Source organism: Talpa occidentalis, unplaced genomic scaffold (assembly GCF_014898055.3).
Source record: "Talpa occidentalis isolate TD23 unplaced genomic scaffold, MPIMG_talOcc4v2.1 talOcc4.5, whole genome shotgun sequence".
Lineage (NCBI taxonomy): Eukaryota > Metazoa > Chordata > Mammalia > Eulipotyphla > Talpidae > Talpa > Talpa occidentalis.
In genome coordinates, this window is record NW_023604861.1 from 58,037,035 (window position 1) to 58,054,343 (window position 17,309).

The 17,309-nt window shown below is 45.4% G+C and overlaps 1 protein-coding gene across 1 annotated transcript in view; it reads right to left on the bottom strand.

Annotated features, from left to right (window-relative positions):
* Positions 1-17,309, bottom strand: part of FAM124A (family with sequence similarity 124 member A) — a 92,055-nt gene that overhangs the window by 43,015 nt on the left and 31,731 nt on the right. The window contains exon 3 of the mRNA XM_037527265.2: positions 15,338-16,071. Within this exon, the coding sequence (XP_037383162.1) occupies positions 15,338-16,071 (734 nt within the window). The remainder of the gene's footprint in view (positions 1-15,337; positions 16,072-17,309) is intronic.

The window sequence follows — 17,309 nt, forward strand, 5'->3', positions numbered from 1 at the left end:
ATGCAGCAGTCTTAACAAAGTACTTGTATTATCCTCACTTGACAGATTAACTATCAAAAGTGGGGGAAAGAAGCTTCACAGTCATAGAACTAGTATCTGGAAGCGATGAGGTAGAAGTACAAAACGTGACTCACAGGTTGAAATTCAGATCATCCTTTTTTAAATACGCAAATGGTAAAATGATTCTTAAATTTCAGGGATTGAATATAACATATATAAAATGCCTAGAACATGAGAGATGCAGTTAAAGGCTTAACAAATGGAAACCACTGCTAAAGAAGATAACACAGTGCATGCCATTTCAAAGCCCTATCTGGTTTTAGTTAAAAGACATCTTAAAGCATAAGCCACCCAACCCACTGCCCCAGGTGCTGTGGCAGGAGGGGAGGATTGTGTCCCTGAGGACACCAAAGGAGGATTAGAGTTGGATCGGGGTTTGGCGGGCTTTATGACAATATGAACCTGGACAACTGGCAGGAAAAGAGGGCACCTCATGGCTCTACCCAAGTGGTTGCTCCCATTCAGTCACTATGACATTTTATTTATGCCATTTTGAATTTATTACCTCTCCTGAACTCTTTGGCAAATAGCAACCATAGGCATTTAAAACACTTCCAAAAGCCAGAACAGCATCTCTGGTCTAAAGACATCAATGGTTACAGCTATTAAAGTCACAGCTATTAAAGTCAGCAGCCCACATTGCCTTTATCCATGATCACATGAAAAACATTTCTGCATCTTCCGAAGAGTCATAGTGGAAGACCATCCACCCGCTGTTACCCTGGCTGATTCTTGTAAGAGGAAGCTACTGACATTTAGTACCTAGGAAAGTTTTTCAGATCTAGGTTATTTATTTCAAATAATGAAAACTGTGTTTCTCTGTTTGGCGTTCAGGAAGTTCACTACTTCACCCTCAATTCCTTTCTGTCTGTCTTTCTTATATGCTTTCTGTTCTGTTTATCAGGCCAACTATGCTGCTCTCTCCTTCTCAATATACTTAACTGTTTTTATAAATAAGCCAGTTTATAACTTATACATTCCAAATACAGATACTAAGAAGTTCTGAAGAAGAAAAAAATAAAATGAAACAACATCATGTTAACTTTGTAATAAGTGAAATGAGATATACATGACTTGCTTTCTTCCCAGAGTGGGCTGAAGATAATTACATGGCCAGGCAGAATGCTATGTTTGGTTCAATCAGGTTCCCCTACTCACAATCATGGAGTCTGAAGCTCCCCATTGAGACACTGTGAAGATGTGGCTCTGTCACTTGTTAGTAACAGTCACTTTTCTGTCAGGGGATGCACAATGTTCTTGTGGCAGGAACTTAGCCAGCGAGGTCGGGGGCAGGAAGGTGGGCAAAGAGGCTGGGAACCATTCTGGGCAAAGCAGAACTATCACATCAGCCGTTTTCCTTTCTGTGTTGCAGAATGCACACAAAGGGTACTCTGGCCAATCTGCCAGCTAATGTACACTCAACTTGGTCTCCTGGTAGCAGAGTTGGCATTGTAGTGTTCAGGCCAGTGGCTTCCAGCAGATGATTGGACTATCCTGCAAGCCAGGACTGGAGGTTGTCCAGGTTCTGCCTCCTGCTACTGCCTGTCTTCTCCTGGCAGCTCCCTCTCCAACCCCCAACCCCTGCCCTGAATGAGGCCTTTCACTCCTTAACTCCTGCTTCCCTTCAGGGCCCACTATTTATCTCTCCCACCTTTGGTTCACACAGCAGAGAGAGGGTTCACAGCAGCAGTCACTCAGTGGGAGAGGTGAGGGGTTTCACCCACAGTCTGAGCCTGACTGGCTGCTGCTGACTACTGCAGGGGTGTTTGGAGGCCCAGGGGCCCTTTACATACCCTATAGCCTGGGTGGGTGGTTCTACACTTCTGAGGACACTTGATTCTTGCAACGTGGGTTTTGTTATTTTTGGTTTATTTTTTAAGCAGGTGTTTATTGAAAGAGCTTGCTGTGAGCAGGCTCTGAGACAGCTGCATTGAAACATATTGACTGGATCCTCCCACACCCCCTTCCAGACAACTCAGGAAGAAAGTGACTTCTTTCAGGTAATTAAACAAATGAACAATAAACCAATGTAAACTTTTGAAGGGTGGCAAAGCTGTGTCTGAATACAAGAGGGAGGGAGATTTCCTTCACATAAAATTGCTGGGGGTCCAAGGCTCATTCTCTCAGCATCAAGCCAAGAATCAGGCAGAAAGTTGTTTCAGACTAAACTAATGTTTGACTTTCCATTTGAGTGAATGAAAGCTGACTGTGTGAAAGAGAAAACTAACCAAAGGGTCTAAAGCCCATTTGGCAAAAGATTCTTTTCCTACATTTTTGTGACAAATGAGAAAGAAAGAAGTAAATAAAAAGGTTTAAAGAAAATTGACACACAGTTTAAATGACAAAAAACACCTAGAAGATAGACTTCAAACTATACCATAAAGCCATAATAATTAAAACAGCATGGTACTTGGATAAAAACAGAGACACAGATCAAGGGAGTAGAATTTAGAGCCCAGAAATAAACCCATACATATATGGATGGCTAATTTATGACAAAAGAGTGAAGAATATATACTGGAACAAGGAAAGCCCCTTCAATACATGGTGTTGGAAAAACTGGAAAGCCACATGCCAAAATAATGAAACTAGACCACTGCCTCATACCATACACAAAACTGAACTCAAAATGGATAAAAAACTTGGATGTAAGCTATGAAATCATAAAATTTGTAGAAGAAAACATAGGCAAAACACTCCATGACATAAGTTTGAGAGATATCTTTGTGGATTTGTCCACAGCAGGAAGGAAAACAAAATATGAACAATTGAGACTATATCAAAGTAAAAAGCTTCTACACAATGAAAGAACGATAATAGAGAAAAGTAAATGTCACATGGTTTCAGTTATATGTGGAGTATAGAGAAACCAAATGAAAGATCAAAGACAAACTTTAAAACTGATCCTTGAAAGTTGCCCATAGATTTGAGGCATCCAGGAGGGGCAGGAAAAGGAGAAGGGGGAGAACAACAGGGAATAAGGGGGAACAAATGGACTATGACAGAGGACTGTGGTTGCTTGGTGGTGGGGATGCTGTGGTGACTGAGTGGGGGTAAATCCGATAATGCCAAAACATTAACAAGGTCAATAATAAAAAAGAAGTTGGGGGAAAAATACCAGAGTACTCTGCTATGCTGGTAGTGAAAGAGTGACAGTGATTTTTTTTTTTAAAAATCTATTTTTCAAAAAAAATTGGGTAATTTGATTTTATATCTAATGTAATAAAAATAAGAAAATTGGAAACAAAAAATATATTAACACAGGAAGAAAATTCATTGGAAATTAAAGCAGGTTTTTTGGTCTGGTGCTTCAGTTAGGTCATTCTGACATAACAACAAGCAGGATTTGGTCTAGACCAATGGATCTGAACTCAAATTGCTCTAATTTCAGGCACTCAGGAAGCATTGCTATAGCCTTCCTGTCTTCCCCACCCTATGATAGGTGCCCCTCCAGCATACCCACTACCCACTGCACCCCACTTCCCTGAATTATGGCTAGTGCATGACACCCTGTGTGTGGTCTGGGCTGGCCGTGAACTTGGAGCATAGAGATTCTTGTTCCTCTTATTCATTCCCAGTACCATGTGTAGCTGAGAGGAAATACTCAATGTTGCTGATTTCAGCAGCTTCTGAAATGCTGGACAGTCCATTTATGTTGCAGTTCTCTTACAGGAATAATGTGGTTGCCAACAGAGGATAGACCCTGCCTGCTGCAAGTCACTTGCCACCCACAGAAACAGCAGCACTGTATTCCAGATCTACCACTAACCTTCGAAAGCAGAACCCTGGCCAGATCAAACTGTAGGTCGGGGGAAAGCTGCTCTAAGAAGGAGAGTGGAAAACATCAAGGCTGATAACCATAGATGGGCAGGCTAGTTCACCCCCCGCCCCAAAAGAATTTTTCTCTTTTTTCCAGGCCTGAAAGGACTATGATGTTACTTATACAACCAGTGTTGGGGGAAAAGCATGTCCTGCATGAACTTCACCCACTGATGTTTTATGGATTCCACCCCCAGCTCTATGCCAAAGAGATCCCAGGAGCCAATGACTACAAATTCCACCACGCCATGAATCTGCCACGACTCATGGCTTCCTGAAGGGGGGGATTGCTAGAACTGAAGGTGAAGTTAAGCAGCCACACTTGGTATAAACCAAAGACATGGGGGCTCGTGCATGCTCTGTTGGTTTTGTCTGCCTTCAGTGTGCTCTTGGGGTCCCAGCTCAGACAGCATTACCAGTAAGATGCACTGACCAATTAATCCCTCTCTCTCTTACTCTTTCTTCCTGGGTTCCCCCTTTTTTCATTTCCCCTTTGTAAATAAATCTTTTATCAACCTTTCTATGGGTGCCTGCAGCTGAGTTTTGTTATGTTATTTTTTTTAGAGTGAGGGTGAGGACTCACACTCGGGCCATCCCATCTCCTTTTGGAGTTGCCATGCAACAACAGGACTATGAAACCTAGGTGATGGGCTGGGAAATGCTTTTCTGGGGGTGACTTTCAACCACCCCGAGTAACAGGTAAAATAACCCAGTGCATGCAATGCAGTTGCAATGCAGTTGCATTAAAGAAAAACAGTTTTAATTTTTAAAATTGCTATATGTATGCATATATATATTTAAAGATTTTATTTTTGCATAGAAGAACTGGGGTGCAGGCCAGAAATGTTGGGGGAAGAGAGGATTCACCAGAGACAAAGTGGGGAGCAGAACAGGCAGATCTACTGCAATACACTGCTGAGGGGAGCAGCACATGAGACAGGAGAGGTCTGCTATGCCATATATGGGTCAGTTCCCTGGCTGGGGATCAAACTCAGGTCATCCATAGTGGTAGAACTTCACAGTGGTAGCACTGAGACTTAACCCTTGGCCATCAGGGAGGCCCTGAAAACCAGTTTTCTTCAGTATGGACTGGAAGGCGTAAACCTCAGGGGCATACAAGCTGGCATGCCCAGCTTGTGTTCACATGGTGAGTGTCTCCCAGCTTCCATGTGTGGTTGCCCTGCCCCACGGGTCACGGCACCCCACCCTAAGGATACCACGCCAGGGGGACAGAGAAACAAGATAAATCTCCCTGTGTAGGTACCTGAGTACCTGTGTATTGGGCATGGACATTGGGCTTGGGGCTGGGAACAAGATGAAAACAGTTTTAGTAGGCTCTGCTCAGCCTCCAGACACCTCTTACACTTTGTAATTTTTTTGTTTTTTGAGATAGAATTCCCATGTAACATTGCTGGGTTCCTTGATAAAGGACAGGGGGCATGCAGCCTGCACGGGCACATGAGTCAAATGTTTCTAAGTCCACTCCCAGCCCCCCACCTGCTGGTAGGACTGGGAGATGCAGTTACCTGGCCTAAATCTCAGGTGTACATCTGCAGGTGGGCAGGGAATTGTACAAATGCTGAGAGGGTTAAGTGAGGTAGTACAGTATACTTAGCCCAAAGCACAGCACCTACTGGACATGTGATTAATATTGGTTATAGCTTCATTTATTATCATTATTTCTTGAGAAGATTTCCCAGCATAAGTATATACTCAGGCAAGAAGCTGACCCACTGGAGATGGTGTGTCCCCATCTCTGGCAGCTAGAAGCATGGGTGCCAGGTTTGGGGGTGGACCCCTACTTGTCCTTTGATCTTCCCACAGATGTTAGCAGAACCCTCTCCTTATTCCTCTAGCCCCTCTGGGAGAAGGGGGTCCTCTTCACTGCCGGGTGGCAGGGCAGTGGGAGAAGGGCTGCTGTTAGCACAGCACCACTGTGTGTGCGGAAGGGAAGACACACAGGGCCTCCTGTGGGCCTTTCCATTCTACATCCTACCCCCATCCACCTTCTAACTACCAGGCCCATGTTCAGTCTGCCTCCACCAGGCATACCTGAAACAGTCCAAGTTTCACACCTCTCAGCCTTCTCTTTTTCCTTTTATTTATTCAAACACTGACTGTCTAGTATGTGCCAGAAACTAGGAGGCACTAGGGATACAGCAGAGGATACAGCAGTGGCCCTCCAGGTGGGGGGCCAGATGAGCCTGTAATTCAGTCAGTACGTAGTGTGGGTAGAGGTGACAGTGCTGTTGAGAAAAGCAAGCAGGGCAGAGGGGGCGGTCACCTGTGTGTCTGCATGTGAGGGACAGGAGAAGGAGGGTGTTTTTCAGAGTGGCCAGGGAAGGCCTTGCTAATGAGGTGGCACTGAGCAGAGAGCCGAAGGGGGTGAGGGAGTGAGCCATGTGGCCAACTGGGGGTGTAACGGGCAGCAGGGACAGAGCGGGCTCAGGGTGATCTCAAGGAGCCACAATGAGGTGAGGGTGAGGTGAGGGTCGTGAGGTGAGGTGAGGTGAGGTGAGGGTCGTGAGTCAAAGAGAGGGGAGGGGAGGGGAGAAAAGAGGAGAGGGGAGCTAGGAGGTAAGTTGGGGCCCCAAAGGCCTCTGTGAGAAAACTGGGGCAGGATGGGCAGTCACTGGGGGTTGTAAGCAGATGAGTGACATGATATGACTTGTCAGTGGACAATGGACTGAAGAAAGGTGAGGGCAGAAGCAGATTGGTCAGGAGGCTCCCGAGGCTCCCCTGAGGCTCAAGGCCAGCGGTGGCAGTGAGGAGGAGGTAGATTCTGTGTGTATTCTGGAAGGGGAGTAAGCAGGGTCTCTAGAGACTGGAGCACTCAAAATGACTCAGTGTTTTTGTTTTTCTTTTTGTCCAAAAAACCAGAAGAATGGCTTGTCCTTTTCTGAACTGATTTTTCATCAGATACCTCTCTGCCCTCAGGGCGGCAGCTTGGAGCCCAGACAGCTGTCCAGTCCCACTAGTAGCCCTCGCCTGGCCTCTGTGCCTTTTGTCGCCCTGGGGCTCCCTTCACCCAATTTGGCTTCAGCTCAACTCAAGGCAGGCATGAGCTCTGCTAAAAAGCCTTTCATTATTGTCCGTCCTACCTTGGGGCAATAAACCAATCCACTCTGTTTATATCAGATACTGTTCACTGCTTCATTGATGTGACCAAGGGGTACTTCAAAGGCATTCATTCTGATGTCCCATTAACACTGTAAAATAAGAATTATCCTAAATGTTCAAATTGGGAAATGGAGTTCCCACAATTTGATGTCACATGCCCAGGGTCACTCAGCAAGTAACAAGAATCAGGATTCAACACAAATACACTCCAAAGTCCAAATGAACTCCAAAGTCATGTCATATATGGCACATGAGAGTTTCTAGACTTTTTGACATGCATGTCTGTTGCATCCACTCGACTGAAGCTATTGAAAGAGGGCGAGGGACTGGCCCACAGGGGTTTCCAATAAATATTCACCAAAGGTTTTTTCCTCGGTGTGGGGTCATAATCCAGACATAAAAGATCAGAGAGGGGTTGTGGACCCATTTGACTCCAGTGATGGCCTCTGACCCTCTTCCTCCAATTCAAATTACTCACTTGACAATGTAGTGATGGGGACAGATACTATTGAGTAAACACATAACTATACAAAATAATTTCAGATAGCGATAAGAGTATAAAAAGAAAAATGAGGTGATGTACTAGAGAGTGCTGGGGGGGATCAGGTGAATGGAGCTACTTTAGGTGGGGCAGGCAGAGGAGGTGTCCCTGCATCCTGAGTGGTAAGAACCTGCCATGTGAAGATACTGAAGATCATTCCAGGCAGAGGAAAGAGAAAGTGCAAAGGTCCTGAGGCAGGAATGAGTTCTCTACATCTGAGGAGACCAATAAGGAAGGTGTGGAGAGAGCAAGAGGGGAAAGAGGTGAGATTAAAAGCCAGGGAGATAAGGAATAGCCACTTAATGACAAGTCTAAGGGCTTGCTGAATATCTGGAAGGGAAAGCAAGGGCCATGGGAAGCCTTTGGAAAGTCTTAATCTTAAAAGAGAATGGCCTAGGGCACCTTTTATGGTGATGCACATAAACACAACACGCAAATTGTGCAGTGGAAAAAGGCCCTCGGGTTAAAAATTTTGCTGTGAAGAATAATTTGGGATGCGTAAGGTGAAGTATAATAAAGCAACCCTCATTTCATAAAGCAAGCCTCAGTTCCATTTCTGGAGCCGACCAAGTTGCTCAATCGCATCCTCCTCCATTGAATTTTTTCCAATCTTTATCACCCTCTACATCTCCTAGAGCAGAAAATAAAACACCGTACACCTCGGAAAGAGCAAGGCTTTGTCTGCTTTCTTGGAAAAAAAAGTCCACCTGTGTGTTAAAAGTGGAAATGTAAAATGACACAGCTGCTATGAAAACACTATGGTGGTTCCCTAAAAAATCAAACGGAATTTCCACATGGCCCAGCAATTGCTCTTCTGAATATAAACCCAAAGGAAGTAAAAACAGGGACTCAAAGCAGTATCTGTATGACCATGTTCATGGCAGCATTATTTACCACTGCTCAATGGGGTAAGCAATTCAAGCGTCTTAGCAATGGATGAACAATGTGGCGTATTCATATAATGAAATATTACTCAGCCTTAAAGAAGGAGAAAATTCTGACTGACGCTACAACCTGGATGAAAATGTTATTCTAAGTGAAATAAACCAGACACAAAAGGACTTTATGATTCCACTTATCTGAGGTATCTAGAGTAGTCAAATTCAGACAGAAAGTAGGACACTGGTTGCCAGGAGCTGAGGGAGCAGAGGGGATGAGGACGAAGCGTTTAATGGGTGTAGAGTTTCAGTTTTACAAGGTGAATAGGTTCCAGAGATTTGGCTGCACAACAACATGCCTATGCTTAACATTAGTGAACTAGACACTTAAAAATAGTTAGGACGGTAATTTTATTGTTATATGTATTTTACCAAAACTAAAAAAAATTACATTTCTGGAGCCCACTCAGTTGCTCCATCGCATCCTCCTCCATTGCATCCTCCCTGTTCTGACAGAAGTGATTATCTCGTCAAGCTCCTTGTTGAGGGAAGAGGATAAGCACACCAACCTGCCTGGATGGGACCCTAAAAGCTTTCCAGGGAAGCCCAGAGATTGAGTCAGGCAACTCTTCCAACTAGTAACAATTCTTTGTGTCAGGATTTCTTGTCTTTTAAATCTTACTTAAAATGTTTGGTTTGAGCTAATTTCTTCTTCAGTCTTAAACAGGACACAGAGAACAGCTGGTAACCATCCTGTACGGAAGCAGTCTTCTGCACGCTCCGACACTGCTGTTAAGTTACCTTGCTACTTTAAGTGCACAGGGCAGCCTACTGCCAGTATTTTCCAGCCTAAAATTTAGCCGTATTTGCTTTATGGAATTGAATGTTGGGTCCTCACCCGTGCTTTTGTCTGTGTTTGCATGGATCCCAAATTGCTTCTTAAAGAGAACTTTGGCCTTGCCCATCACACTCCTGTGCAGGCCTCCAAAGAAGCATGTGACCTTCCATTCAAGCCTACATCCTGTGAGCCCCTCAAAACTCCCTAAGAAGTCAGCATGCATCATGGCTGAGTGGCAGGGATTGTAAGATGAGCAAGACTGCAGCCATTTTGAGAAATAACTGCCATCTCAAAAGGGCACAGCTAGTTTCATTTCGAGGCAAAAACCACAAGCCAAGGGTAAACGAAACTTAGCTGGCACCATGAGAGCTATCCAATCAGGGTGGACCCTGCCCCAGATGTGAAAAGTCCCCGCATCCTGTCAACAAAGTACAAAAACAGCTGGTTGCTCTGGGAGGGGGTCCCTCTCTTAACCTGATGAGACTGCTGTGTCAGTACTCCAGGCAGAGTCGGACCCTAGCTTAAGCTAGCAATAAAGCCTTTTTGCTTTTGCATCTCTGGCTCCATGTGGTCTTTGGGAACCCCAGACGGAGTTGAGGCGCCAACTCCTAACCGGATGACTGTCCTGTACCAGCTTCATGGAAGAGTTGCATGCCAGGCGGGCAGCTGTGACTAAAGAGTCAAGTTCACTGTTACTCCCTAGCTACCGAAAGCTTGACCAAGAGAAACATATTTTTGGAAAATATCTGCAGGTGTATCCCTTCCTGTGGGAAGCGACAAGGGGGGACCACTTTGTTTTGCCCAGCCTCTCTTTGTGCTTTTCTGCAGTGCACCGCAGGGCACCAGGGCCAGCACAGCAGGTGCTGTGTAAGGAAGAGGCATGGGAGGCCCTGCTGCAGCTCTCAGGTAGAGCGAGTTACTCTTGTTCATATCAGTGGACATGCAAGGGTTGGGGGCAGTGCTTCCAGGACTCAGAACAAGGAATACTTCTGTCTCCAAAGCATAGTTATTTTCACCGCATAGATACTAAGTCCTAACACTGATGATTTTCCATGTTGCTTTTGCTGTTAGATAACTCAGTCAAATTTGGAAACTATTTCTGAGCAATTCTGTTCAAAATTTTCTGAGAAGATATTTTGTATTTGTGCTCTCCAATATGGTGGCCACTAGTTGCATGTGTCTACTGAGACCCTGGAATGTGTCTACTGAGGCAAGGGGAACTGAGCTTTGTATTTTATTTAATTATCTTAAATTTTAAGTTGAAATGTGCAAACATAGCCAGTGGCTATCGAGTGAACAGCACAACTCAACAGAACAGACAGGAAATGACAAGCGTTCTCGAGGTCACACTGATACCCTAATTTCAGCTTTTCAGACCTAGTCTCCCAGGTAGGAATGGATCTGTAGTGGCAGGATGGGGACAGGGCAGGTTTTCTGATCCGGCAGAAGGGGTAAAGGAGAATCCTGGAGCCCTTGGTGGCTTTCTCAGGCTTTTATTGAGCTTTTACATGTAGTGCAGCAACCAGGTGCATGGCAGGCATGGACTAAGTTGTAACACTGGCAGACCTCCCCTAGCAAGTCTTCACTCTGGGCTTCCCTGGTGTTCTTTCTCCCCTTCTCTCTCCTGCCTCTTCTGCTTCTTCTCTTGGTGAGGGACTATCTCAATACTCCTCCCATGGCCCACAGAAGTAAACAACACAGTTTACAATAATGTAACAACTGCAGGTGCCCCATCAGGCAGGGCAATCCTAATGGTGGGAGGGCAGAAAAGCCTGAAAAACCATTTACCCTACAGGATCCCAGGCTGCAGTGGCAGTGCTGAGCCCCAGCCACTAGACCACCACTGGCTGGTATCTCACAAAGCCACAGCAGGAACTTTGCTGCCGCTCAGGAAAGCAAGTGAAAAGAGGCAAATTTGTTTAAAGAAATAGAGCTAAGGTAAAGTTTATTAAGGAGAAAAGGAACAGAAATAAAGTGGGACTCGCAGGCTGGTTGAACCAGGCCAGGGAGGGGCAAGGAAGCTGAATGAGCCAGTGTCTGGGAGGTATTTAAATCTTTTTTCTCTATTATAAAATCTAATCATCCTCTCTGTGACTGGCCCTCAGTGGCTGTACTTCCCCGGGCAGCTGTGTCCAGCTTTACAGCTCTTTTCTTACTTAGTCTTTCTTTCCCCGCCCCTGTCCAAGTCTTTTAAAATTTACTGTCCTTATTAGCCTTAAAATTTACTGCCCTCATTAGCCCTCCTGGATGTCTCTGTCCTTATCTCAGCAGCTTTCTTAACTCTCCCAAAGTCCCTGCCTGTGCTGCTCCGGAAGTTGCCTAATTAACCGTCACTTGCCCTGGGCCTCAACACTTGGTTCACTGTACTTTCCAATCATATTTATCCTTCATTTCAAATACTGTCAGTATGCCAATATTTTTATTAAACTTCTTATTGGCATCTATTTTTTTTTTAATAGAGGCATGTTTTATTTATTTATTTATTTGTTTGTTCGTTTTGTTTATACATGCACTGGGTACAGTCAGAAGCGCGGGAGGATGAGAGAATTCACCAGAGCCAGAGTGGGGAACATAACAGCAAACCGACGAAATACACTGCTCAGGGGAGCAGCGGGCGGCAGGAGAGGTCCGCGTGCCATGTGGGACCCTCCTCCGGTGGCCGGGGAGCAGCCGGGGATCGAACTGGCGCCGCAGAGGCCGCGGGCAATTTCGCAACCCAGCGCTCAACCACTGCGCCACCAGGGAGGCCCTTGGCATCTATCTTTGTCAACCATCTTAAATCTTTTTTTTTTTAAAGTGAGATCTACATATAAACACAAAAAGAGGTAATAGCCATAGTCCCAATGTTTTGACTAGCACTCCTTCCCCTGTAGTACAGAGTAGTGTGTTCATTACAGGGCAGGGAGGCCAGGGCTGAGGGAGGGGAGCTTTCACTTCTGTTTCTTCACCCCGGTGCTACTAATTCAAATGTTCAATTTGTGAAAATTCATTGAGTTGTGCATTTATGGTGGGTGCATTTTTCAGTATGTATAATGTTTATAATATTCTTCAATAAAAATGTAAAAGTAACTATTATGTTCAAAATATAATGTTAATTTAGTGGAAAGATTCATAAATCACAGGTCTCCTTGACTTCTGAAGGCTAAAATTCAGTATCAAGTACTGATGCAAGTTTCTGACATGCATTTTTTAGAGTGATCTCAGCAACTCCTGATGCTAAAAACTAGCCCCCCGCCACCTCCCTATCTCCCTGCCTTTTCTACCTACATCAGGCAATGCCAAGAAAGGAGGACAGGTGAGTTGCAGGATGAGGATGGGTTTTTTCCATCTTCTTAGGTCTGAGTAAAACACATTTTCAAATTGTTATAAAAGGTTGAGGCGCTTTCAGAAATAAAGGCCTCTCGGGTTTTCTTCTCCAAAGGAATTAAGTGGGAGGAGGAGTCTCTGAAATATGGGAATATAAGTCAACAGGGCAGGATGAAAAAATAAAATGCAATCTATATTTTCAGAAAAAAAATGAAAACTACCCATCTAAGATTTTCTTCCCTGTATAACCCCGCCTGACCATACAAAATCATTTAGAGAAAATTATAGCTGAAAATGGAGCCTTAGGGCCTCCCCAGTGGCGCAGCGGTTGAGCGCTGGGCTGCAAAGCTGCCTGCAGCCTCTGCAGTGCCAGTTTGTTCCCTGGCTGGCTGGCGAGGGTCCCACATGGCGCGCAGACCTCTCCTGCCATGCCCGCTGCTCCCCTCAGCAGTGTACTTCGTCAGTTTGCCTGTTCTGTTCCCTGCTCTGTCTCTGGTAAATCCTCTCACCCTCCCGCGCTTCTGACTGTACCCAGTGTGCATATAAATAAATAAATAAATCTTTAAAAAAAAAAAAAGAAAAGAAACTGGAGCCTTAGAAAACATACTGCTAAGGAGAATATGGCTAAACTGCATCCCTTCCCTGATGGCCTGAATACCTTAGTTTTGCTAAAGATGGAAACTTTTTAAAGTAACTTCAAAATATGGGCAGGGGTATATCTCATGCTACAGCAGACAGCTGCTTCCTGCAGGGGAGCTGTCAGTGTAACCTGTCCCAAGAGCCATAATGAGGAATTACAAGCAGCGAGTGGTCATTGCTGCCCGTGTGCATTCAATTCCTCCACACATTATTATTTTAAACAAAGGATTGCATTCCTGACACCAAGATACAAATCTTTCTTTTCACACTCTGATGCTAACTTCAAAAGCCTGCGCCTTTACGAGTTTTTTTTTTTTTATAACCTTTTAAACACAAGGATCTTCTTCAAAATATTTTTTCATGGTTCCATTGAGCGCAGTGCAGGTCAAGCTTTCACACTTTGTTCTTTCATTTATGTTATTACAGGGAGCAAGAGAGGAAAACTGTTCTGATTACTGCAAAAGAGGGGAAAAATCCCTTCAGAGACAATCAATTTCATTTTGGTCTTTTTTTTTTTTTTTTAAAGATTTATTTATTTACACAAGAACTTGAGTACAGGGCAGAGATGCAGGAGGGTGAGAGAATTCACCAGAGACAGAGCGGGAGCAGAACAGGCAGCTGGACCCAAGACACTGCTGAGGGGAGCAGTGGGTGAGGCAGGAGAGGTCTGCTGTGCCATGTGGGTATCTCCCTGGCCAGCCAGGAATCAAACCTGTGCTGCAGAGGCTATGGACAGCTTCACAGCGCTGCGCTCAACCCACTGCGCCCCTGGGGAGGCCCCATTTTGGTCTTTCATTATAAACAAAATCCTTTCATTTTACTTATGGCCACTGCATTATGTTTTGCATAAAGAATTGGTAGTCTTCAGAAACAGAAAAAAATTTCTTACACTTCTAAAAGGATGACAGAGCAAATGCTAACATTCAATTTATTGAATAAGTTTATTATATAGTTCTTTATCTAGATAGTTCAAAGGGAAATCTGAAAATTACCAAGTTCCTTTAAATAGCAAATATCTCAAGGTTACCTTTCTCAAGGTTACCTTTCTACAACAGTGTGGCCTGGTTGTAGTTTTAACCAGTTATCTGACACATACTAAGTTCGCATTTCATTTTATGACCTGTGGATTATAGTACTGAAGTGCAATGCCAAAACTAACAAAAAACTATGAAACTGTATCCGTGATTCAAGTAATCACAAGCAGCGCCTTCAAGACAATGGCCCCTAACTCACTATTAGCTTTCTCACTTCAGGTAGTCAAGTGCAAAAACTGAGCTGCCAGAGGCAGAGGATTTTCCAAAAAACCAAAGTCCCATACACTGAGAACTTATTTACCTGTTACTTCAGAAGTGTCTTGGTTTGGTAAACACTTAACAGGTAAAGTGTAGGGTGTCCTTAAAGCTATAAACAGAGTATCTCTAAAGAGTGTGGAACACCAGTGGAAGGACGGGAGGAGAAAGGGGTTCAGTAACTAAGTCAAGACATGAACCACAAGTAACAGGAGAATTTACTGCATCCATTAAAATGTATTTACTTACCCCTTTCCAAGTTTAATGAAAACATAAAGTACGAAGGAATCACTTACTCCTTAAAGCACTTATGAGAAAGTAGTATTTCAAGAGCTCACCAAATTTTAACAACCTACTGCCAGCAGAAGGGTGGGGGCACTCCAGAGGGACACATGGGTATAGATATCATCTCTACTGAATGGCCATATATAATAATTTACAATTTCCATAGACTGGTTTTCCTGGAGTTCCTTTACCTAGGTAAAAACACCCTAAGTGTGAGGGAGCACATTCGGAAATCATGAATAACAAGCTCCCTGGGATCTAAGTGCATCTGAAATCCCCAGAGGCCACAGGTATTTCCCGGAACAGCCTTTGAGAACCCTGGGGAGGAGCAGGTAGTCATCTCACCCAGCACATGACCATGACGGTGAAGCGAAAGAGCCCTTCATGGTTTAGGTAGTCTGCACACCTTGACCTGACCTCAGAGCCAGACTGAGCATCACTGATCTCTCCTTTATCGTTGCCCTGTAGCACCCACTAACTCAGGTTCCCAGCAGGGGAGACTCACTTGTTTCTCAGTTCCCCCAACACAGACAGAGAGACAGACAGACTTTCCTCAAGGTACCTGCAGAAGGATCTTGTTTCCATCGTGGTCCTCCGTCTGCCAGCGTCCCTCACTGATGGGGCTGCAGGGGTTGGGCAAGAGAGGAACAAGCTCCCCGATGTCCTTGACTCGGAACTCCAGCACCGAGGAGTCGGTGGGGACGGGGGTCTGGTCACTGGGCAGTCTTTTCAGGGAGAACTGGATGTCCACATCCAGGTTGGAGAAAATGGGGAAGATGCAGAAGTCTGTTTTCCTCTGGCTGGGGCTTCGCCTGAGGATCAGCTCATAGAACTTGAGGATGTCGGAATAGTTGTCGTGGCGACAGTAGATGGTGAAGCGCACGATTTCCTTGCCATAGTGCACGGGCCGGATGGCCCACAGCGGGGTCCCTGGGGCCAGCGTGAAAAAGTCCTGGCTGCAGGGCAGGTAGGGCAGGAGCCTGCCAGGCACGCGCTCCGTGTGGTGGTGGCGCCAGGGCGGCCGCTGCAGGGAGCGGTGCAGCTGCAAGATCTGCTCCTCCCCGTACTCCTCCTGCAGGAAGAGCACCACAGCCAGCGCCGGCTGCGTGGCCTTGGGGGGCTTCCTCTTCCGCCGGTATGCCCTCCTCTCAGAGACCCGGAACAGCTGGAGGTCTGGGTGGATCCAAGCCAAGACCTTGTCGATGGCCTCCTGCAGGGGCTGGGATTCTCCCGGGTCTGCAATGATATGGATGCTAACCAGGAAAGGGTCCTGTGCTTCTTCCACAGAAAGTTCACCTGGGAGCGCATAAAAGAAAAACAAAGAATTTGCGACTGTGTCATGAGGGTGACATGTAAGACCTGCAGGAAGAGATGCTAAATTCTAACTGCACTGTGACGATCGTTATGATTTTCTGATCCCAAGTTCATGTGCAAACTTTTGTTGTAGGACCCTAGAAGCCCAAACTAAAGAACTACTGCTACAATGGTACCCACTCTGGGCAATGCTAGGAGAGCCTCTGCGCTGTACTTCATCGGGCTGAGTTTACCTTCCATCAGCCACAGAAGTTAGATGTCCGTTCATCTGGAAGGGAGAACTGAGCCATCAGAAAAGACGTGCATTAAGTGTACACCATTTGTTATCTCCTTATCCCACACATCTTTCCTGCACCCTGCACTCCTCTGGTTTCATTAATTTTGCTTGTTCCTCGAACCAACACGTATGGGATCCTTTCTTATGCTTTGTGCCAGGTGGCACTTACTCTCTGAAAGATCAAGCCCCCTGGCTGCCGAGGGGTCCTGCCAATGGTGTCTGGATGGTGGGGTGGTCTGGTTATGATCAGCTTGCTGTGGGAGACACAGGGGGAGAACCCGGGCACATGCCATGTTCTTGTTGTCAGAGCCTACTGGGGCTGCGGTTAGAGGTGGAACATCGGGAGCTGGGGGCACCACTACCTGTGTATTGCTGCTCATTGGGCCAAGGCCACACAGTAGCCAACACAGCTCAAGTGGGTCAGCTACCTTCCCTATGTCCTCTGGCAGAACATTGGGAAGTCTCGAATTCCAAGGATGAAACTGACTGTTTAACCTGGGAACATGTTCCCAGGGGATCAGCTTTTTGCTGGCCACAGCGGCGATTTCAGGTAGGGTTTGATCCAACAAATATTCTGTGTATTCTATCATATAAACCAAGGGCTTGCTCCTTTAAAACATGGCTCTGTTTGCATTTACATGAGTTTTATGTGATCTAAGGGGAGGCAAGAAACCGTTAAATCTAATGTGACTGAGGGTTGGAGTTGCCCACCATGGAAACCTGGCTTCATACAATGCCCACAGACTGTCTGCAATGCCCACAAGGGTTAGGCTGAGGGCAACCAAGTCATCAGCATTCGTCAGGTATGATGTGCTCTTAGGAACCATAAACTCCCTCAGCTCACAGGAAAAAATTTTTTGTTGCTGTAGGTGAGCAAGATATTCCAAGTGGGCTTACAGGTACATTTCATCATATGAACCAATAATAATATGGTTTTAGTTTT